This window comes from Branchiostoma lanceolatum, chromosome 15 (assembly GCF_035083965.1).
Source record: "Branchiostoma lanceolatum isolate klBraLanc5 chromosome 15, klBraLanc5.hap2, whole genome shotgun sequence".
Lineage (NCBI taxonomy): Eukaryota > Metazoa > Chordata > Leptocardii > Amphioxiformes > Branchiostomatidae > Branchiostoma > Branchiostoma lanceolatum.
The window spans coordinates 6,664,875-6,688,071 of NC_089736.1; the positions used below are offsets into that span (position 1 = coordinate 6,664,875).

Consider the following 23,197-nt stretch of genomic DNA (forward strand, 5'->3'; position numbering starts at 1 on the left):
CCATTCTACCCCCCTCCCCCTCTCCAGACCTCTGCAATAGCCCTGATCTACCCGAGGTAGAGATCATCAGCTTGATCCAAGAGGAGATCCCGCGCTATAAGCTCCGCGCCGACACCGTCTTCGGCTACGAGAACAAGGACTGGCTGGAGAGTCCCGCTCTCCCGCCGGACACGCCTGTCGACCTCTCGCCCGAACAGGCGGAGGAAACGCTCAAATACTTTGGTGAGTTCTGATTGGTTGTTTTTTATTTGATGTGAACATGCTGTTTTCAAGTCTATTCTCAGACTGTTGAGATTCAATTTGTTACACACTTACTGTTTACACACTGGTACCAAATTATGGCCAGATACGCATTGTTTGAATTTATAATGAATCTGCACAGCTCTCCGTAGTTTGGAGAAATGCAGTAACTGTTTTATTCTATTGTGAATTCCCTGAATCTACTTATGTTTATGATACATTGCCTTGATCAGTGAGTGCTTACATGTACTACTCTACATGTACATCAAGGTGCTTGCCTACATTTTCATATGTATGTGCAAGGGAAAGGCTGCCAGTCAGCAGAGCCACCTATCATAAAGTAAAGGAACTGCAGGACTGCACTCAATAATCTCAGTCTACCTGTTTTCAAGAGATATCCCATTCACTACAGTTTACACCTTGTACTGCACAAATTGGAATTTGACAGACCTCCATGCAATATAGTAGTCTTCATGACAAAGCTGTGGATATAATGGGTAAAAAATGTTCTCTCTGAATGTTCTCTCTGTGATTGCAATGACTGTTGTTCACACTACTTGTATGAAACAGACAACATACGTGTAACAATAGAATCTTCTATCTATGGCTGAGCATGACAAGTCATTGTACTACTAATGGGGTCCACAATATGTGCTACATACTGTGATGAATTCTGTCAAAATTCAGTCAGACTGTTCGTTGATAAAGCTGACCACAACAAATGCTTAGTGATCAAACGAAAGTTAACAGAACGTCAGACTAACAATGATTTTAGTCAACTGTCGTTGTCATTACGAATCCTGGTGTTTTGATATGCCTGTTTATGTTTACAAGGTTCAAAACCATAGAGACCCACAAAGTTTGTCATTCATCTGGAACATTTCATGTCAGTTTTAACATCAAATTTTCAGTTCTATTTTGAGATTTCACAATGACGTTGATAAAATGGTTGATTGAATTTGCAAGAAACAGACACACTTTGCTGTCTATGTATGGCTTCTTTAACATGCAAATTACATTATTCCAAAAAACTGGAAAGACCAGTCATCCTCTTTAGGGAAAAGGCTTCTCAGTGAATGACTCATAATTAAGAGTGTCAGACTTCAGACAGGGTGTGGATAGGAAGTCACAGTGATGTCATGTTGACGTTATCCTGGGATGGGGAGGGCTGCTCTGAAGACAGCATGGCACAGAGTCAGGTTTCAGGTACAGTACCTGTGGTTGGTTTGGTTTTAGGACAACCGATAAGATGACCATTCAGGGGACCAATGAAATCTGGTCTACGTGGACAGGTGGTCAAATAGACAGGATTCTTGATTCAATGCTTGTGTCAACGGGAAAATTGTCTAAGGTTGTTTAAAACTTTCTTTCCCCTTCTATGGTAGAATTAACCTCTTATTAAGTCCTCGCAAAGATAGTTAAATTTACAGTTAATAAAGTAGTTTTTTAAGCTGTACATGTATTAGAGCTTATTAGATTGACCCATCCAATACACATACATGTACGGACAATGAGTATGGATACCAAATGAATATGCAAATTTGCTTGACACTTCTACTAGGGATAAAAGATTATGACACAGTGACCATTGACTGCTACAATGTATGAGGGAACGTCCCTAATTATATACCTGAAGCTATAGGTACTCATTTTCACCTGAGTCGAGTGATGAAATAGGTGTAAAGTGCCTTTCCTAAGGGCACAACAAGCCTGCTGAGGATTCAAACCCAGAACTTTTATATTCAAACCTGACCACAAGATAGCCTCCTTTGCAGGCTTCCTAGAACGACCGCCTCTCTATCCTATCTATGGATAGAGAGGCGGTCGTCCCTTGCCGGCATTAGAGAACCTTGGCCCGTGTTAGAACTCGCGTCACCCCCCTCCCCCAAATATATACGCTGCCGTTCTAGGAAGCCTGCGAAGGAGGCTAACCACAAGACCACCTTACTTATACATAAAAGGAATCCTTTGAACGTGACGTAGGTTGCTGTTTGTACAAATGTAGTGTACCGCCCTAACTAAATACTCACTCACCACATTAATAAGTAACCATGGTCATGTACAATGTTGTGCATTGTGCATGTTACATGTTGTATGCTAACACTTCTATTTTCACCATGAGTTCAAAAGGGCAGGGCTGCAGCTACCAAAGGTAGACAGAGGCTGGGTTTGCACATATGTTTTCGGAGTTGAATCGGGGCTGTGTGTGAGGAGCTTTGGGCTGCTCAAGTGGAGTTTTCCTACTGGAAAATGCTACTTGAGTGGCCCAGGGTTCTCCTTGCACAATCCTGAGTCGACTCAAAACTGTGTGTAAATCATGCCAGAGAACTCTGCCAGGGCAGCAACATCCCCAAGGAGACTTGCAAACTTGAAGTTTGCAGTTCGAAGGAAGCTTCTTGCAGATTTTAAGAATAGTTATAAAAAGATACTAGAATCTTAAAAAAGAATCTGAAGATTTAACTATCGTTAAAATGTCTTTTCCCATTTTAAAGGCCAATGCTTATCTTCTGTTCTTTTTGTTCATAATGTCTGTAGAAGTGAACATCATGTTTTTTTAATCTTCATCAGTAGCATTTCATTATGAAGCCCAGTGTAACAGGCCAAACTCTACCCCTCACCAGAATGTACCCGGGTTCATTCTGACCAGGGGTACCTTCTGCCCTGTTACACTGGCACAGGTGAACCAAAGGCCAAGGAAAACTGAGACATGCGGTCACGTTCAAACGCAGTCTTTTAGTGTTGTCTCGATGAAGGAGGTATTTGTTTTTTAGCTGCCAGAACTTGGAGGGACATTTTATGGTTGCTACTTACACTGCTGACAACGGCAACTTTTATACTTTGTACAGTATATATACACAAAGAGTTTAGGTTAGACTTTGTTATGTCACGCTAAATATACATGTCATGTGACTTGCACTTAGCCGACTCTGTGGCGCCAACTTTTGCGTTGATAATGAATCGTTATGTAATTGATGGAATAAGTGTTGGAAATACAAATGTCTATTCTAACAGTGACTACGTAACCATATACAATGTGGTGCAATAGTCTAGGGGAAAGAGTGCGGCCTTGCATTTGAAAGGTCGGGGGTTCAAACCCCAGATATGTAGTATCAAAGACTTGAAAAATGGTACATACTACTTTCTCACAACACTTATGAGAAAGAGTATATATGGAACTTACACCACTAACAGTGGACTAGCCCCGTACTGTATATATGTGGGGCCTGTGGGGCCCAAGGGCTATAGAAATGGAGATGGACACTGTCCCTATACACCGAAAGGTGTGGAAAGGATTTTAGCTCACTAAGCATTGTTAACCATTCTTTCTTTGTTTTCAAAATGAACGTAAAGAAATGTTAATAATACCTCAATAGATAAGAGTCAAGAAAACTTTTTGTTTGAAGAAAAGTTGAAGAGAAAAATATACTTTTCAGGTGTAGGATGCAAGAAGTGTTACAGAAGTTTCTTTTTTTGAGACTTCAAAAACACTTTAAGAAGTATGATAGTTGTATAGTTGGCTTCAAAAATAGTTTTTAAGTTGTTTTTCACGAGTGCCGTAGTTGCCCCCTGATTAAGAACTTCTGTTGCCATTCACACACACAGTCCATTGTCAAAGAGCTGAAGTTACACATTATCCATCGTTTTACACTCACTGCCATAGATTAAAAAGTGTGCCATTGTTGCTAATGACAGTATTTACATACTCATATCCCAAAGAAGGATACAGCTACTTTTGACTTTGGCCGGTGCGTGACTTGCAACTTCAATAGAACATACCATTTTTTCTCCAACCACGTTAAAGCTAATATTCTAACTTCTTTCCTTAAAAATCGCTGTTGCAATAATGAAACAAAATTAAAATTTTCATTGCTGACTCTTAAGTTGTTTTTTTAGGATTTTAAAGAGTTAAGATGATAAAAGTCTGTAACCCAATGCACCCCGTGAGTGAACCGATATTGGTACGGTCCGTATCGCTCGTGACTACATGTGCGCCCAGTGCTTTAGAACCGCCCTTGTATCCCTCAGAAACGGGCAACGAAAGTTTGCGTGCCTCGAGTCTAAATTTGCTGACTAAGATTGACTGAAACTTCGAGGCTCATTTGTTTTCAGTCTAGTCTGTGGTTAGGTAGGAAAATGTAAACTCCAAGAACCGACAAGTTTTCCTGATTTTTCTTTTTTTTGTTTTTGCTTTGAATACGCCAAATTTTCCTTGAATTCTGCAGTTGTAGCTTGGAGCAACTTTTATGGCCCAAAATTTTTCGAAGTTGCTTTTTCCGAAATCTCCTTGGATCGTTCATATTAAGTGAGCGCGATGATGACCACGGTAAACGGGATTTCCCTTGAGGAAAGGGACTTCCAACTCGAGGTTAACGTACCAGGCAGCGGGTACTTTGAGCTCCGAGCCATTCACTTCGACAACAGCACATGCGACTTGGACCTCGATGATACAGACAGTGGGTTTTCGTGTAAGTCTATTTCTCTACAACTTGTCTGGTTTGATTCTGTAGGTATGGTTCTGTTATATGTAATGTTTTGAATATCAATCAACTTCAGGCTTATGATTCCACCAGTATTTCTTAGCAATTTTTTTATAAATGTGACATTCCTGTGGTATTAGCACTTTGAAGTTTAAGTAAAATCATTCGGATTTAGGCTTTTTTTTCACATAGAAAATTCTTTACTTGATCAGTTTTCCACTTGATATTCCGAACCTTTTTTAGCTCACATTCTGTATTTGGTTCATGTATAAGACAGCTAATTGTGTCCTGGACAGCCTTTTTTAAAGAAAAGTTTTAGCAGCCTTGCTAGCAATCTAACAGTTGGGTCAAAAATAGGTTTTGTAAAGTCATACTTTTCAACCAACATTGTGCGTATGCTCTGCTACAAATCCATGCAATAATGATAATTTTGTAGTTGTGGCTCTCGTTTGTCAGATTTCTGTGATTGGTCTAAATTTCCTGAAAAAATTACCGAATTGTCATTGATTGTCTCAAGCTCCTTGTCTTGAAAGAATACTTCTTAAAAGTTCTATTCTTCAACATTTTACAATCAAATGCTGCACAGTGCTGCTCATATAGGGACATCCCTATATATTCTGACACCCTTACTGTAGGTTCCAACATCCGTATGTTACAACACCATTATGTATTGTTAGGGTTAGGGGGTGTCGGAATATAGTGGTGTCGGAACATAGGGTTATAACCCAACAAAAGTGCATTGAACTCTTTCAAAACAAGATGTTTTGAAACTTGACTCAAGCTTGTCAACATTTTGTTAATCCATTAAGCAAAGCTTGTGTTCGTACACATATCGTGTGTCCATCCTTTGTGTACGAGACCTTCGAAATGAACTCTGTGTTGACCGTAATTTGCACAGGTGTTGAATGTACCTGTGCTAAGATAACTAAGCTCAGGTATACGTGTGAAGTGGCATGGACCATTGGCAACACACATACAGGGCAGTCTGTTATATATGCCAGTTAAAGGTTTAAAGCTACCCAAGTTCAACCACCTCTACATAAGGACCACCTGGTCAATGTGACCACTTTTTGGTGGCCCCTTAGATAATTTCTCCCATTGACACAAGCATTAAGAATCCTGTCTAGAGTGACCACCTGTCCAGATTTTATCGGTTCCCTGATCTTCTTAATAGATGCAGTTTTTACTGTACTTGATGATAGGCAAGGAGACCATTAACATGTATATGCACTTAGTAGTTAAGTACTACATTGTATGATAAGAGAAGAACAAGATAATCTAAGCCTACTTTTACATTTTATTATTGGATCTGATATAAAAAGTGACTCTCTTATTCCGTAACAGCTTAGTACAAGGAAATTGTGAAATATGCTGAATATCGAGTTTTATAACTGTTACATTTTCTTACCTTATAAAATGTACCTTATATATGATATCATATAGTGTTTCAAGTAAGTATACAAAATAGGAACTTCAGGGGTGTTGCCCCTAACAGCAAGGTGTACCAAAAGTCAATAAATATGGAAGAGAAAAACGGATACTGTAGCATAGTCCAACCATCAGTACAGTAACATCAAAGTGTTTTTTCTGGTACTTCTTGAGAATTTACAATTTTTGCTGTGCCGTTAAACTGCTTTCAGCTGAAAATTTTCTGTCAGTATACAATGTAGGATAGATTATACCAGCTTCTCGGAAAACATCCTAAGACTTTAACTTCTCAGAAGTTATGGTTAAGAAGTTAAGGTAAATTTTCTTGGTATAAATGAAGTATGATACTGATAGTGCCACCACGATAAGGTAGTACAGTGGAGACAATGCAATATTGTCAAAATTTCTTTTTCTTTTTATCTCCTGTCATCTTTTTCCTGGTAATCGTTGTCGCAGTTAGGAGGTGCGCCCAAAGTGGGCGTTTATGGCCGTACCCTTCCCAGAGTGCCTTGCAGTCCGCAGCCTGTGTGGCGTACGTGTGAGGGAGCACGTTCAAATTTGCTAGTTCATCGCTAATCAAACACATCTACACCTCACACCTGATAAGCCAGGGTCTGCCAGACCCCCATGTTTGCGTGTTTTGACGGTGAAGTGTTTTGTTGTCATGAGCCAAACTTTGCTCGCCGACCACATCATTTATTCAAGACACCTTACTGTTGCAAAGTGGTTTTGTGGTTAGGGTTGTTGACTAATAGAATCTAAAAGATTTGGGTTTGAATCCCTAGTTGACTATAATGTTGTGCCATGTGAAAGGAACTTGATACCTATTTCCTCACTCCACCCAGGTGAAAATGAGTACGTAACTTCGGTTAGGGATGTCGTCTTGGATGGAACGTAAAGCCAGAGGCCCGATGTTTGAGGAGAGCCACTCCTCAAGCATGTTAAAGATCCTACTGCACTTATCGAAAAAAAGTAGGGGGCCATCCTGGTGTGAGTGGATCAAACCTTACAGTCTGGTCTAACACAGTTTATACCTACTGTCCAACACTCCATTTTCTCCCTACCGCGAAATTAAAACCATGCGAACTTAAATACATTTACAGTATTAATGCTTGTATCATAAATGCAGGGAGTCAAACCCAGGACATCTAACAATAGACCATTGACTTCTCGGCCCCTCAGTTTCACGCGTACAGCGAGGTGTCGGGGATGGGGTTCGAATTTACGACCAGGCATTCCAACGCTAGGATACATTACCTCAGTCTACCCTCTACTTTGCACGTAGGCCAAAATTTTTATGATCACTTAAGAGCAAACACTTAACCAGAATATGACAAAATTGAATGGTAAATTGATAAAACAGTCTTAGAATTAGTCTTAATAAAAATTGATTTTTAGATCTTTTATAACTTAGTTATCTAGTTTCTTACTTGTTAGGATCACAATAAATTCATCTGAATTTTCAGAACTTAATCGTATTACCACAAAATAATTGATTGTAATCTAAATGTTATCATAAAGAATTATTCCTCTACAGAATGCATCAAGGAAACTTAATTGTTCTTCTAGTCCATTGTTAAGTATCATGATATTACATACAATTTATGTTTTGTGCTTAATTTCTGGTTTTGCATAGAAAGATTTGTGAGAATTTTGTCCAATACATGAATTGGCAATGCCTTGCAAAGTCTTAAAAGAGCTTCCTCTATATCAAATACTAAATATCAAGAATTCAATTTGATCTAAAATGATGTGGATTAAAAATTACAGTTAAGTGTTGTCGATAAACACTATTATCAGTTCTAACATTTATCATTCTTGCATTTTTATCTTGCCAATGTGCACTTCTAAAAATAACCCAATAAAGCACTGAGCTACATTGCAATTCCAAAGTCCCAGAAATTAGACTAATGTGAAAATAAAACAACTGAAACATTTCTTTCCACTTTGCCCTCAGACTTTTGTTTTCCAACCACTTAAACTCCCCCAAACGCCCTTCACTGCTGACAGTTTGAATTTATTACCAGTACCCCATCATGCACTGGTGTACCGGCCTAGTTGTCACAGTTGAATCAGCCTACCTTTTCACAGTGCAGGTGTTTGTGTTGAAGCCTGGCTCTACACAAAAGTCCGCGAAACGTCGGACAAAAGCAGTCGCCTTGGCACGAGGGTACTCTTCCACGCGGTGCTGACAAGGGCTCTGTCTGGCTGTTGATTCAATCCTGGATGATGAATGTGGGTTGAAAACAAAAACCACCCACAGCTGCCCTTAGGAGAGTCCATACTAGTTTAGGAGGGATAATGTTTTTTGCGGTGTGTTTGTAACATTAAATCCTCACAACAAGCAAACCAGCTATTAACTTTTTTCTTAGTCTAAAACTAAAAGCTTGAACAGATTTAGAATCTGAAGATTGACATGCAGCAACTATATATGTACAGATGCAAACGTTAGAACTAGATGGATTACATTGTACTTACATGTAGCTAAAAAAGTGAAGCATCAGAAAAACATTTTAAAAGTGTGGAAATATTCCATTGAATTTCCGTTTTCTTTAGGAATAGATGGCAATATTACAGAACATCTGAAATTCTCTATGGGAATATCCCAAATACAGAAATGACAATTCCACCAATAGTGTAGAACTGTTATGAAATTTAAAGAGATTACCTCATAGTCGAAGTATGGCCTAGTTTGCATTGGGTACCCCCCTCCCAGCTACAAAGGGGTTACGCAGAATGGAACGGTCTGCTAAAAGAGTGGTAACCCGATTGGGGTAAGGTATCCCCTGTTTTTGTTAGCTGGGAGGGTTTGAGGCTGTAATCGTGCTAACCTCCTTGTACAACCTGTTATTCCGGAATTGCTGGGTTATATTTTGGGTTCAAACTTGAACTACGATCCTCTACAATGGGAGGTCATTTCAACGAGCGCGACCGGCGAGTTAGGAAGGTTGCGAGATGTCCCGTTCCAGACTAAGACGTTTGTCCGGCTGCGTTTTTAGCGAGGAGATTGACGGACAAATTCTGCTTTTGGACGATAACGATAACATAATGACGGAAGCTGTACTAGAAGTTAATGAAGATCAGGGTAGGTGTTTGATAAATTTTGTCTCTATTCAGTTGCTATCTATACTTGTTATTGTGTCTGGGGGTAAAAGGGGACTTGAAAATGATCTGGGTTCCTTTTACAGTGAAGTTGATACATATACGACTGTCCTCTCATAGTGTGAGAGACAGTATGGATGTTATATGATTGTCCATTAACAGTTGTAACTTTACAGATGTGATATTAGACTAAGCACACTTGTAGTGGTAATCCTTTATAAATTACCCAAGTATGCATGATTAACATTACTAATGTACAGCCAGGAGATCCAGAAATAATATGATTGCCATGATTGTAATATTCTCCATCAACACCGGCTAACATTGAAGAAATCTATGTTCAGATTTATTCATGGGTTTTTCGTGTAGTCCAGTTAACTGAGTAACTGATTTCTAAGATAGCCCTTACAAAACCAATTTGCATTTGGCCCTTTAGCCTTTAGGTTGGCCCATAATCTCATGTAATCTGAGACTATCTTTAACAGGTGGTTTTGGTGTGAAATTGTGATTTCCCAAACAGGAAGTTTTACAAATTGGCATTGGTCACAGCACTGCCAACCAGTAACGATGTTAGTGTGTAGTGCTAAGGGTGGAAGACTGCATTGTCGATTCAAGGATTACTGTAAGTTCTGGCTCATACATGGATATGGATTTATCCCAAATCAATATCTTGAGTGGTCAATGTGAAAGTGACCTTCCCTCACTTGTACAATGTACATCCATATCTACAAAGTTCTTGCTCTCCTGAGAAGGAAAGATGTTTGATAGTAAGGCTATCAGCATGAAAGTTTGGTGTGCAGCAGTGGGAATTTTATTAAGGGAAGCTAAAGATATGTTGAGATGATCCATTGTCTAGACAGAGAAGTATAGATTGTTGTCCTGGATGGTTAGTGATGCGCGGATAGGTCAAGGTTAGGACTGGTGCACAGCTGGCGCATCTACAGACCTGCCAATATTTCTCATTTAGGTTGCACAAACATAATTTTACAGATGATAAACGCATTGTGTGTTATTCCAGCTTGTTTGACATATAATCCATAGCGAAGCTGCATTGCACGTTAAAGAACCCGCCACACTAATCGAAAAGAGTAGGGGTCCTTCCCGATGTGAGCAGATCAAACCTTACAGTCGGCATATCGGCTATAGAATCTTCAACAAGTTGAAGTTGGTAGCCTCAAAAGAAAAAAGAAGAAGAAGAACTACTAGCTATGGAAAAAGCATTAGATTTTGCCTCAAGCATTAAGATATGAGTTTGGCCTGCTTCTTTTGATAAAGAGAAATTTACTTTATTTGGCTGACGGAAGGTATTGTCCATCAATAATCGCATCCAAGTAATAGTAGTTTCAATTTAACCCTTGGAAAGCTATCGCGAAAGGAGAGAAAATGTCGTAACTATATTTGTATCACAGAAATCTCAAAAAAAGAAGAATGTGGCATAGACATCCTATTCCTAGACACACAGAACATTCTGTCATTTGATATTTTGGTGTCGGGAGGATGTCACCTGTGATATAAAGATTGTGTCATGTTACGTCATGACTGTGTCTACATGTCAGGCCACAACAGCTGTGTCTCGGGGGGGTATTGTCTATCGTGCTGCTCATCACGTAGACACGTACACGGCCGACCAATCATGGCCAAGGCCGGGACAGCCAACACGACAAAACCTTGTATATATAAATGTGGGGTTCATGAAAAGCACTCCTCACTTTAAGTGCATGTTCGTGTCTTATGCTTGCACTTCAGGAATTTAAGATTGATTTGTTTGTGTACAGAAGTTGGTTTGCAAAATCACTTTAGAAAAGTTTTGGATGGACTTGACTTTGTCTTACGAAACAAATCCCTCACTTCCTCAACAATCTAATCTACAAGAATGCTCATATGGTCCCTTGGATAATTTTACCCATGGAAACAAGCATTAAGAATTTTTTCTTTAAATGACCACCTGTCCACATTGAGCAGATTTTATTGGTCCCCTGAGTGGTTTTCTTGTACCAGAAACAGAGAATTCTCATTTTGTGGCCAGTCGAGTTTACATATTGATTAAGAAGGTGTGGACTTTTGTTCTTGAGACTTGACTTCCACCTACACAATAGACCCCATAGCCTGCCCACCTCCCTCAAAACGTAAACTAGCAAAAAATGCAAATATTGAGGCTACACTCTCATTTGTCAAACCACTAATTGCCATGCTATCATTGGTGGAACTGCTTATTTTGATGGACAGTCAGGATTGGTCTATTCTTGTAACTACCTTTCATTGGCATTTGATTAAGTGACACGAAGTTCAATCTCGTGGGCACGGGCGACAAGAATAAAAGCATTCTTTATTAGCGGGCGGATAAGAAAGTGTTTGCTTTAGCTTGGGTGGTATTTTTGAGGAGAACTCAAATATCAAAGGTTATGAGAACGCACAAGTGTACAATGTAGAAGATAACGATATAATCTTGAAGAAAAGCCTTCGAGATTTCAAGACTTAATCATTTGCAGAAAACAAATTACTGATCTTCAATGCATTGTAGATAAATTGCATCATTTATGATATGATGTATTTGAAAACTCTTTCAAGTTTTTGTCGATGAAGGTTAGACATCCGGGTAATATGGTACACAATACAAAAGTTACTCAAGCATCTGGATAGATTTTGTAAACGGTCAGAAGTTTCAGAAATCATCTGCTGTCTTTCGTCAACTAGTAACTGAAAAGAATCTGAAGTCAAACAGGTATTCAACCCAAACTATGATTCAGTTACAAATTTTGTATTCGAGAATTAAGATGCAATTTTTTGGTGTATTGAAAAATTGTTGCTAATGACAGGATACCGCAGAAAAAAAATCTGTAATTTTCATGAATATAATTTTGCAGATGACTTTTTTGTGTGTAGATGCTTACCAATGTTATATTATGGGCGAGAATTTTTCAAGTGGTGTAAACAAACATGGCCTACATGTGAAACCAGCTGACTCGAGTGTTGCCCCACCTACATGTTAAGTGTAATTTTCTCATTAAAACAACCTCAAATCCACTCAGCTGACAACTTGTCTGCCACATACAGTAACGCACATCAATACATGTTCATTCACACGTAAACCCTTGTTTGGGAGTAAAAGATTGGGAGAGTCCATTAGTATTGTTATGAAGGGGACAAGAAAGACTATCTCTCATTTTTTACAGGATGGTTTGATTCAATTATACAAGAAAAAAATCTTGAAAAAGTCACAAACTTACGCACTAAGAAACACAGTTATATGTTGTCTTTGTTAGAAAAAAAAGGTTCCACCTCTGTTGGCAATAGTTTCTCCCACCTGACAACGCTATGTCCCCTGGCCTTTCATCCCGTTGGTCGTTACATTGTTATTGGCGAGCTTCGACCAGGTAGAAAACGGACGACTAATAACCGTGGATAATTTCGCCTCCGAGCGGTATCACCACTATGGCCTCTTTGTTAAAAGTCACAAAGTGCGATAAGTTTGTACGTGATTTGCTTAGAAAAGGCATGTAGATTTGAGTACTTTCGCCATGGAAGATGAACAAGCATGTTGTGAGTATAAAGTACTCAATTTCTCATGTTTTTATATTTTAAGGAAGTATACATTTTTAAAGGGTTTATCGCAATAACTGCAGAGTTCCGTATGTTGCTTCGAGGGAGGGATTTTGTTTTAAATGGCTTGTGCTTGGAGGCATAAGCTACAATAGTGTGATCTTCAAAGAAAACAAAAGACAGTGTCATTGTAAAACCACAAGCAAGCCTCTAGCTAAGGCAAGAGTGACATAGAAGTTTGTCTACTAGGTTTATGTTGAAGGCTCTTCTTGTATATAGATTATGAACAGGTGATTTTGAACCTTTAAGAAGATGCCTAAATGTGTCATTTAAGAAGATGTCCAAATGTGTCAATTTGTTACCATTTAGACTGCAGTTATTGGGTCGTTAAAGGGCCAAAGTGCTATCTGTATAATCTAAAGCTCGAACATTACTTGTAATTACTATTGTCAACTGTCTTTCTTTTAGATATCTCCATTATGCCATTATTTGTAAAACAACTTTCTGGTCAGGACTAACATAGTAAGAGGAAAATGGGTATAACAAGGAGAAAACTATGGTCAACTTGTGGAAAAAAATTTTGTTATATTTATGTATACAAGAATCAATATTTTGACATGTTTCAAAAATGGTGTCATAGTTCAGTGAAAGGATCGTTGGAAAAGAACATTCTTTCTCTGGGAAACATCCTTGCATGCAAAGTGAGGGGTTTTAAGAAGACTTTAAGATTATGGAATTAAAGTCATGGGACCCCCTTTAGGATCTGTTTCTCATTGCAGCATTTGTAAAGGCTTTAGTGAAAGAAAAACATAGGGAAAGAGTGAAAGGAGAACCACTGATGCTGAAGATGTGACCTCATTTGTTGTGTCCGGAAGATTAGAATGGATGAGGTTCTACTAAGAAGTTGAATTGACAATTTGTTTATTTCGATCCACTTTTTGCTTTCTAAATTCAAGCTATTCTTCAAATGGTCGGGGGGGGGGGGGGGGGGGGGGGAGTGCAATTATACATTTGTATTTAGTACAACAAGTTTCTCCTGAGCCCTTTTTGTGGGGAGTTGTTTTCTTGGATTTCTTAAGGCATCCTACCTACCTGTGACTCAAGAAGCCCTCCCTAAAGCTTGTTGTTGTTTTTCCCATGGCCTGAATAGGTCACCTAATTTGTTTACCAATGTTCTCATGTTCTTAGGAAAGGTGTAGTATGTTAAGTGATTTGAACATCGAATCTTGTCAACCAAAACACCTTTCATGGTCTGAGAATCATCGATTTTTGCTGTAAATAGGACAATACAAGGACACTTAAAAGACCTTGAAATGTTCTTGAAGAGTTCCTCAGAGTCTGTTGTTAAACCACTGGATAGACATTTTGGCATGTGTAATTGTAACACTGTTGTACAGAAAATTAGGGCAAGAAAGCACTTTGTAGTAACCTGAACTGGCATCATTCAGAGCCTTTTATTAAGTTCATTGAAAGGTGATAAAAGATTTGTAATCTTCTGCTGATAGTAAATGAGTTATCGGTTTAGTTTTAATTCAAAAAGATGATTTGCCTAAGATTTCGTACACAGTACCAGAGAAATCCAAGCTGTGACAGCAACCAGTGAATTCTCACAAAAATTAAAGTTACAGTAATGCCAAAGAAGTGGAAATCAATATTGTTTGCTCTTCTTGTCCTGGTGCCACTTAATGACAACTTGAGATAAGATAACTTGAAGAATCAGTTGTCCTGCCCAGGACATGTTCTAGCAATGTTTATCTCAACGCTTTTCAGAGTGTCGAAAAAAACAGTGGGTCTGCACGCCTTTTTTTGTGAGGCATAGCAAGCTATTTTGATTTGCTGTTCGATGTGAGGCATTTTTTGGAAATCACATGTGAAGCATACTTGGTCGCTGTATTTATATTTAGGATGTTATTTGTTATTCTTAATTCATTGTTTATTAGATTGTCATATTCTTCGTATTGCGAGGTCAAACACCAGATTGTCTAAAGTTGCAATGGAGCACCAGGTTTCCCATGAATACAACGGAACAATCCAATGAGCTCCTTCCCAAAACCTATTGCGACAACCTGTCAATTGACCTTTTATAAGTGTTACCAGCCCACCTATATTTGCCAGGATCCCCCCATTCAGACCCTCTTTTCTGGCTGTAATGGTTGTAATTGCAGTCACCAGGTTTCCCATGAATACAACGGAACAATCCAATGAGCTCCTTCCCAAAACCTATTGCGACAACCTGTCAATTTACCTTTTATAAGTGTTACCAGCCCACCTATATTTGCCAGGATCCCCCCATTCAGACCCTCTTTTCTGGCTGTAATGGTTGTAATTGCAGTCAGATTGTCAATTCTGCTACTGTTTTCTAGCAATACAAAATGAAAGTGTAAACAACAACATTGCAATTCTGTCCTTATTAAATTTAAAAGTCAATTTTCCCTGGAGGGCCAGTTAACCCAGATACATGTGTATTCAGGTGTTTCCATTCAAAACTTCCCAGACTAATGAAATACTAATGAGGCAGTTCCTACATGTATAGGAAATCATTCAAATATTACTGTGAAATTAGGCATGAAATAAGGAGCATGTCTTAACAACAACAATGATCTTTCTAAAAAGTTTCTGTCAAATTCATATTATGCAGTTTGCATACATATTAAGCTTCTAATGTCCACTTAACCTTCTCCCTGTTGCCTAACTCTGTAATCAATAGGGAATCGGGTGCCAAACGGCTACTTCAGTGTGCTGAAGGTTAAGATAAAAATGGACTCCGGATCATCACAAGTTGAAAGATTACATCCCAGAATCTCAATCATGTAAACAGAATACTGTAAATCCATTTTGATATTGCTGTTGGTAATTTAGTGGTTGGGGAAATGGAGTAGTTCACGGCATTTCATTTCAACGGTGGGAACATTTACATCCGTGTCTCTAATGTTGATAATAAAATATTTGCGATGATGAAATTTTAGTAGTTAACTAGTGACCATTAAAGTAGCTAAAATTAAATTACCGTTAACAAATCAAGAATTACAGTGCCTCAAAAATGCCTTGAAAAGCCATCTATACAAAATTAGAATTGCATGATTTAAAACCACCCTGTTCCCATCTGACTTGCACTTCGTTGGACGATTGCCATGAAACATGTTTTTGTATACCTGTCCCTGCAAACTAGAATGCACTGTGCATATGCATGTATTCATGCCTTCGCAGTAGCCTTTAGTGCTGACTATAATGCATAGCACAGAATCTAGGTCACCAGCAGCCAACAACCAGGCACACCCCAATACCAGCAGCCAGCTTTAGACCAAAACCTACCAGAAGGTATTCCAACCAATCACTGAGAGGAATTCCATAGGGTAGATTACTATGAGATAGTGTTTGATTGACACATGGTTTGGGATTTGGTACATGTGTGAAGCCACCATTTTGGGAGCCCCAATGTGCTGACCTTTCATCAACATCCTTTGTAGCTATGTGTAATCTGTATATAATTGTAGTGGTAAGGCAAGGGGAACAGGAGGAATACATGGGGGATATTTTGTAATGGAGGCATGTAAGATCGGTGTAAAAGGTGGGTAATGTGGCATACATGTATGTTTAGATCAGTGTTGTATTGCAATAGTGCTTTTACTGTTATTGTAACACAACATCATGTATACTAGATGGTTTAGTACTCTTTCATCCTAGTACTCAGTACCTGACAATATTTTGAGTGTCAGTTGCTGCAGAAGTCACAAAATATGGAAGAAATGTTGTAGGAAACTGTTGTAGTATAATTGTACATGACATTGTAAACAATTACGTTTGTCAAGCTGCCATGAGTAATGTTCAGTTCAGTTATCCTATGATTTAGATGACACCATTTCTGTCCTCAAGATTTTCCAAGGCTACCTGTCTCACCATTTTATAAACCAAAGTCAATCAGTTTTTCAAGGTGAGAAAAGGATCACCCCCCTTCCACATCTGTCGTGACATCTGATTTCAGACGCAGATCATTGACAAGCTTCTATACAGGTCAACCTCAAGTTTGGAGATTCTTCAAGAGACTGGAGCCCACCACTGAAGAACTGCCATGTCTTTAACATTATCCATGCTAAAGTAGCCCTTTGGCACTAGATTTGTATATGCTATGGGGTAAGGCAGCAGGGGGAAGGTAACATAACTGTTTAATTTTCCTTACAGGACCTGTGGTAGCATTGATCATCCCTATGCAATGAACAATGTGTGGACTGCTACTAGACACACAAGGGTCATGTACAGTACATGTACAATATAGAATAAATACATTGCAGATGACTGAATGTTGATGTGTGTTGTTGTTTGATTCCAGCCCTATGCTCCGACCGTGTGGCCCAGATGACGAAGACGTACAATGACATAGAGGCTGTCACACGACTTCTTGAAGAAGTAAGACATTTGATTTATCTATCAATCTTGTTGGCGTAACGGTTAGGGTGTTTGGCCCATAACCCAGAGGTCCTGGGTTTGAATCCCCTGACATGCCTCCAATGTCCTTTGGAAAGGCACTTTGCACAACTTTCCTCCCTCCACCCAGGTGTAAAAATGGGTACCTGACTTTGGATGGGGAGGTAAAAGGCGGTGGAAGGAGAGGGATGGGCCTAGCCTTCCAATACTTTACCCTAGACATATTGAACACAGTGAATAACAACCCACTGCCCCTACGGCCTTAAAAAAGCTATGGGACTACTAGTACGTTTACTTTTACCTACCTTTTATCAATCTTGAATACATGATATGGGTAGTCCTTTCAGCCAAATGAGTCAAAATTTTACGGAACTGCCAGTCATTTCATCACGGAGCTGAAAAAAATGTTTGTAGGAATGTATTTGTTATCTTGAGGTTTGTTATCTTGAATGTTTGTGTGTTTTGTAATATTTTTAGACAGAAACTGAAACACATACATATGTGTGCTGACTACTGGATTATTAGATGGAATCCAGGTCAAGATAGATAATCTTTCAATGGGGATTTGCACCCTTTGAATTCCAGCAACCCAGCTTTAAGCACTCAATGGTAAATTCAGAAGGGCTGACGAATAGTTTACTGAGAACGCTTAGTGTTGAATCGGAGCAAACCAGCTACGATTACAGTGAATTAAAAGCCTAATGCTACACCTAATAGTAATAGAAAAGGCAGGCAGACCCTCTTACAATTTTTTATGATACTACAAAATGTTAGAACAACCCCCCCCCCCACAGAAAGAGTCTACATGGTACGGTCCTTGTTTGCATACAGTCCCAGCTTTATTGACCATTTATGGACCAATCAATCGCCGATATGTAAACTTTAACCTTTGAACACTTGAGTTGGTCTGAAGTCCCGACGGTAACACCCATGTCGAGTGCTTCCACACAAAAATGGTCCTAAATCCTTTAAAATTAGCATGAAATGGTGTGAAAAAGTATCGGAATGGAGAATGGATAAAGGTAGTATCGATGAAGACTCAAATGGTCTGTCACAGGTGAGCTCTTTTCCTGAATTTTTGCTCGTTATGTACTGAATGGTCTGTCAACTAATGTCAATTCTTAACAAAGCACCTTAGCAGGACCAAAGGTTTTGGGTTCCCTTCTCAATTTCCTACTTTCTGGTTATGTTATCTACAGTTTGCAGTATCTGTTACTACATTTCATCATAACATGTTGGGACAAGGCATACGTGTGCTTGAGAAACTGATTTTAAGAACGTCATGTCCAAAATTACTATAGAAACACTACTGGTCCGTTACTACGCAAGCAAAGTAAACAGTTCCGCCATTGTTGGCCTTGGCGCTTATCTTAGATCAAGTGCGCACCTGGCCGAGGTGTTATTTTTTACCTGGGTCGTGCATTAAGGTGGTTTCATAACGTTCAAATTTACATGCTTTTTCAAAATATACAACAGAAATTTTGTTGTCTTATAGAGTAGCTATTTTTGCTTTGATGTATAGAATTGTTTGTTGTATTTTTACCATTGTTCAGCTTCGTTTATTACATTGTGCAAATATCTTGAATAGTTGGGTGCCTTTTTTGTGCCCACTGTACATGTAAAAGCCTAGCAGTGCAATGTTTGCCTCTTCATGCATTTCATACAAGCAAGCCTGAATGTATTATATAATGTATTTGGAGTTGACAGTTTTTCAAGTACATGTACTAGTACTTATCAATCCAGGGTGTTTTTGTTTTTTCTTCAAGTCAGTCTCAGTTTTTCTGAAAAGGAGAATTCTAGATGTTCAGTTATGCAATTTAGAAATTAATCTGAATATCATCAAAATATTTGTATGCTCCTCAGTCTCCCCAGTTGCTTTACATTATATATTTTTCCAACAATACTAAACTACTACCCTTTACCTTGATGTTCACCTTAAAACTGACGTTTTTCATTAAATATGCAAAATACATGTAGGTTTTCATTCCATAACTTTTATCAAATAATTATGTTCTCTACCAAAATGATACAAGTTGTCCAAATTATGCAAGTTTTATCTTAGCAAAGAAGGCTATTGTAGTGCTGTAAATGCATTTAAGTTCATTGTGATTTAATGTTCCCAGTTTTCAAGGTAACCTCTTCACCGTGAACTTAAAACCACTGCAAAAACACTTGTTCTGTCTTCTGCCCGTCTACCACCTTGTTTCAACTGCAATTGAATCACAGCAAACACATTCATTTTACAAAACTTACATTTACAATATTTCTCATCAATTATGCAAATGAGGCCCTGATTTGAATCATTTATTTCCAGATAAAGTTTAACATTATTTTCTCCTCTTGTTTGTCCTCTGCAGAAAGAGCGGGATCTTGAGCTTGCTGCTAAGATTGGCCAATCACTGCTGGAGAGGAATCGACTCCTGAGCCAGAAGAATGATTACTTGGAGGAACAACTACAGATTGTGTCTGAAAGGGTAATATAGAATACTGTGCAGAACTCTGCATCCAAATTCAGAATTCTGCATCCAAATTCAGAATTCTACATCCAAATTCAGAATTCTGCATCCAAATTCAGAATTTTGCAGAACTGACCCAGTCCCGATTTTTACGTAATTGTTACCATAATACTAATAAGTCATCTTTTAGAATTTAAGTTTCCTTCTCAAACTGTGACACAATAATGAAAGTTTTCCGGATTTATAGAGTTGCCAGTTGCATGATTTTTATATGAATAAGACCTACATTTTGCTTACTCATGTTATATGGACTTTGTCACTGTATGGATAACCTCATTTGTTTACCGTTTGAACATGTGTGACCTGATATGATACTGATAAAAGGACAACCTGAGTTTGAATTACTTTTCGATACAGTTAGAAACTTTTTCATGATCTGTGGACTAACGAAAAGTAATTACTGTAAATCTTAAAACTTTTGCAGTGGAGAGATCTCCCCGCCCCAAATTTATGGTTCCCATTATATGCATTTCCAATGTAGTACTACTGTACTACTGTAACAGAATTTAAAAATCACAAAAACCCTTCTGCCATGAAACAAAGCCATCACAAAATTAATGAAACCTCAGTACAGTGTCTGGTAGCAGGGGATAGGGTAACCAAAAATCAGGTTGGTATGACCTGGGTGAACGTATGAAGTGATTCAGCTGAACTTTGGACAGAGTTGTTCACAGATATGCAAATGAGTGATCTAAAATTTAACAAAGTGATTATTTCTGTACAGAACAACCAGCTCCAACATGAGCTCCAGCTGAAGGAGGATCTGCTGCAGATCTACACCCAGGAGGAGTCACTCAGCGAAACAGACTCCAGTTGCACATCACCTGCCACGTAAGTTCCTTCACGAACATGCAAATGAGGTCTTTAAGTTTGCCCAAATATGCAAATGCTTAAAATTTGTTGTCATGAGGATCTTTGACAAGCTGACTTTTTATACAAATGTAGATATTGTGCAGGCATCAGTTCAAGCAAGATTCAGAACTTACTTCAGACTTCTCATACACTTTACCCAAATGTTTTATTTCCTAACTGAGATTTTAGCTAAATTTTATTAACATATTTATCATTGAGAAGATAGTGAATGTCAGCTGTTTCCATACACAACTTCCTAAGATTAGTACATTGCATTTTTGTGAATTGCTGGCAGACCATGTACTATGTAGAAAATGACAGAGCCAAGCTTGCATTCATTCTAACATGGTATGAAGCACAAATCGCTTATTTTATAATACATTGCAACTCACATTTTGTCAGATGATGGTGTGAGTGTTGTATGTATGTTATGGATGAACCCATGTCTGTTCCAACGTCCTTCTCCACAATCCTTGATACCATCTCCTGAAGTGTCATCTTACATTGAATCTTTCCTTCCAGTAAATCTATAATCATCATCTTAGAAATCACTCATCAAATTTTCTACCATCATATACTAATTGTCAAGGAATACTATAATAATCCTGTCATGAATTTGTCGAGCTACACATTTTATTTATTTCAGATTTTCAACAAATTCAATTCAAAAATCAAACACAATTTGCCTATACCATAGTCATAACTTCATTTTCAACAGGAATCCTTTTTAATACGCTAATTTTATTTCCCCCCATTACCATGATAATACAAGTTTAAATTGTGAACTGGCTTATTCAAGTTATTGCTGTTACTGTCAACATATAGATTTCTTTGCAAAGAAAAAGACACTTCCTTCATTTTTAAATGCCACGTCATTGTTCAAATTCTGCCTAGTGACAATCAACGTTTACATGATTGTATGTTTTGTTTGCGTGATGTTTGTTTTGTGGATTGAATAAATATGGCTTTACTAATCATATAATGCTACTGATATAGAGACTGCCATAATTCTTGCTGTACAATCAGCTTGCAATCTCATATGCTACATGAGATTACAAACACTTTTTCTGTGCTATATTGGGATTTAATTTGCACAATATGATTTTATGCCAACAAGCCTGCTAATTTTGCATGAAATTTTGTTTTTGTGTTAATCATGCTATCAGTGTTTTGTGGTCAACATCTGCCTTTTTCTTACTCTTCGCTAAGAAGTTCTAATCATATGAAAATTAATGTTTTCTTAAAGAAAGACGTAAACATGTGAAAAGACTGGAAAATATCTTGATGACATTGGCATTCTTTCTTTCTCCCATGCTTTAACTGGTTTTAGATTAATCATTTAAAAACTTCTGTTGCACATATGAACAAATATATTATTCCTTGCAATAATTCATGTTGAGGTCTTTTTTAAATATTCGAAGTAACAAAGTCTTTTAGAGAGCAACAATGATAAGAGAAAGTTTTTTGTTAGGTCACAATCTTCCACAGGTGATATCTTCTTTTCTTCCTCAAGCACGGTAAAACAATTTCTTCATCTTTTCACTCTGTAGTCTATCATATCACATTTCATTTGTAGCCTTCCCTCTGTTTCCCCCCATATGTGTTCCCTAGTCTCCCCACGTAACGACGCCCCCTATCTGCATGGATGCGTAACTGCATGAGGTGGCTTGCATGGCAGCAGGGGAGACTGACCGCTGTTTTTGTTTTGTTTTTTTCCTGCACTTTTTCCGCACCTCTGTAACAGGAGACATGACAGAACACTGCTTTTACCCAGTGGCATAGTCAACATTGACGCTCTCCAAAAGAAGATTCAGACACTTGAGGAGGAAAATCTGCATATTCGGTCCGAGGTGAGTGTTTCCAGGACGGGGTCCCTCCAGCCATGTTCACTCAAGTCATGTCTTCTAAATCAGATTGAAGTTGACACCACTGTGGTATGAAAGTGAGAAGAATGCATCAAAAACTGTTCACAAACACACATCTTTCAAAGAAATACATCCATAAATTAAAGGATGTACCTACCAAATACCAGACTATCAATTTTGCATGTTTATATGTGCAATAAGCTGCATCACAGTTAAACTGCGCATGCTCAGTGTGGGTCAAAGGTGGTCAAAGGTCATATGGAGTCTGTAAGTCAGAGGTGAAGGTCCCTGATGAGACATAACCAAAACGCATCTGGACATTGTATTTAGCATGCTCCTTACCTTTGACCTCATGCATGTGCAGTTTAAACCGTGAACTAGCTTTTTTTATTTGATCATCTAAAATAGCCATTTTGCATTGTACTGGTTTCTTTTAACACTTGGGCTGAATTAAATTACAAGCCCGCAGACAAAGCTGATTTTACGAGACATGGCTTGAAAAACTTTCAGTGGCTGTTTTAACCTTCACAATCCTAAGCCCCCACAGGTCAGAAGACAGCAATCAAGATGATAGGGAATGTAAGCACCCCTAAGTATTAAATGGTACGGTCCTTACATAAACCTGTTCCGTTTTCAGTGGACTCATCCATATTGATGTCCTTCAGAGGAAGATCAAGACTTTAGAGGAAGAGAATTTTCAAATAATTTGTGAGGTGAGAAACTCAGAAAGCAGACTGCATGCCGAAGAAAGGGT

The 23,197-nt window shown here is 38.4% G+C and overlaps 1 protein-coding gene across 19 annotated transcripts in view; it reads left to right on the forward strand.

The window, feature by feature from the left end:
• Positions 1-23,197, forward strand: part of LOC136449232 (trafficking kinesin-binding protein 1-like) — a 49,755-nt gene that overhangs the window by 9,948 nt on the left and 16,610 nt on the right. For 10 of the 19 annotated variants that reach the window (XM_066449128.1, XM_066449129.1, XM_066449127.1 and 7 more), the window contains 5 exons: positions 28-222; positions 17,116-17,192; positions 19,568-19,684; positions 20,451-20,557; positions 22,323-22,428. In XM_066449128.1, coding sequence (XP_066305225.1) covers positions 28-222; positions 17,116-17,192; positions 19,568-19,684; positions 20,451-20,557; positions 22,323-22,428 — 602 coding nt within the window. Of the gene's footprint in view, positions 1-27; positions 223-1,323; positions 1,447-4,255; positions 4,707-8,978; positions 9,232-12,666; positions 12,789-17,115; positions 17,193-18,097; positions 18,268-19,567; positions 19,685-20,450; positions 20,558-22,322; positions 22,429-23,080; positions 23,157-23,197 lie in introns of those variants that run through there. The other 9 variants (XM_066449125.1, XM_066449123.1, XM_066449137.1 and 6 more) reach the window with 7 other exon arrangements.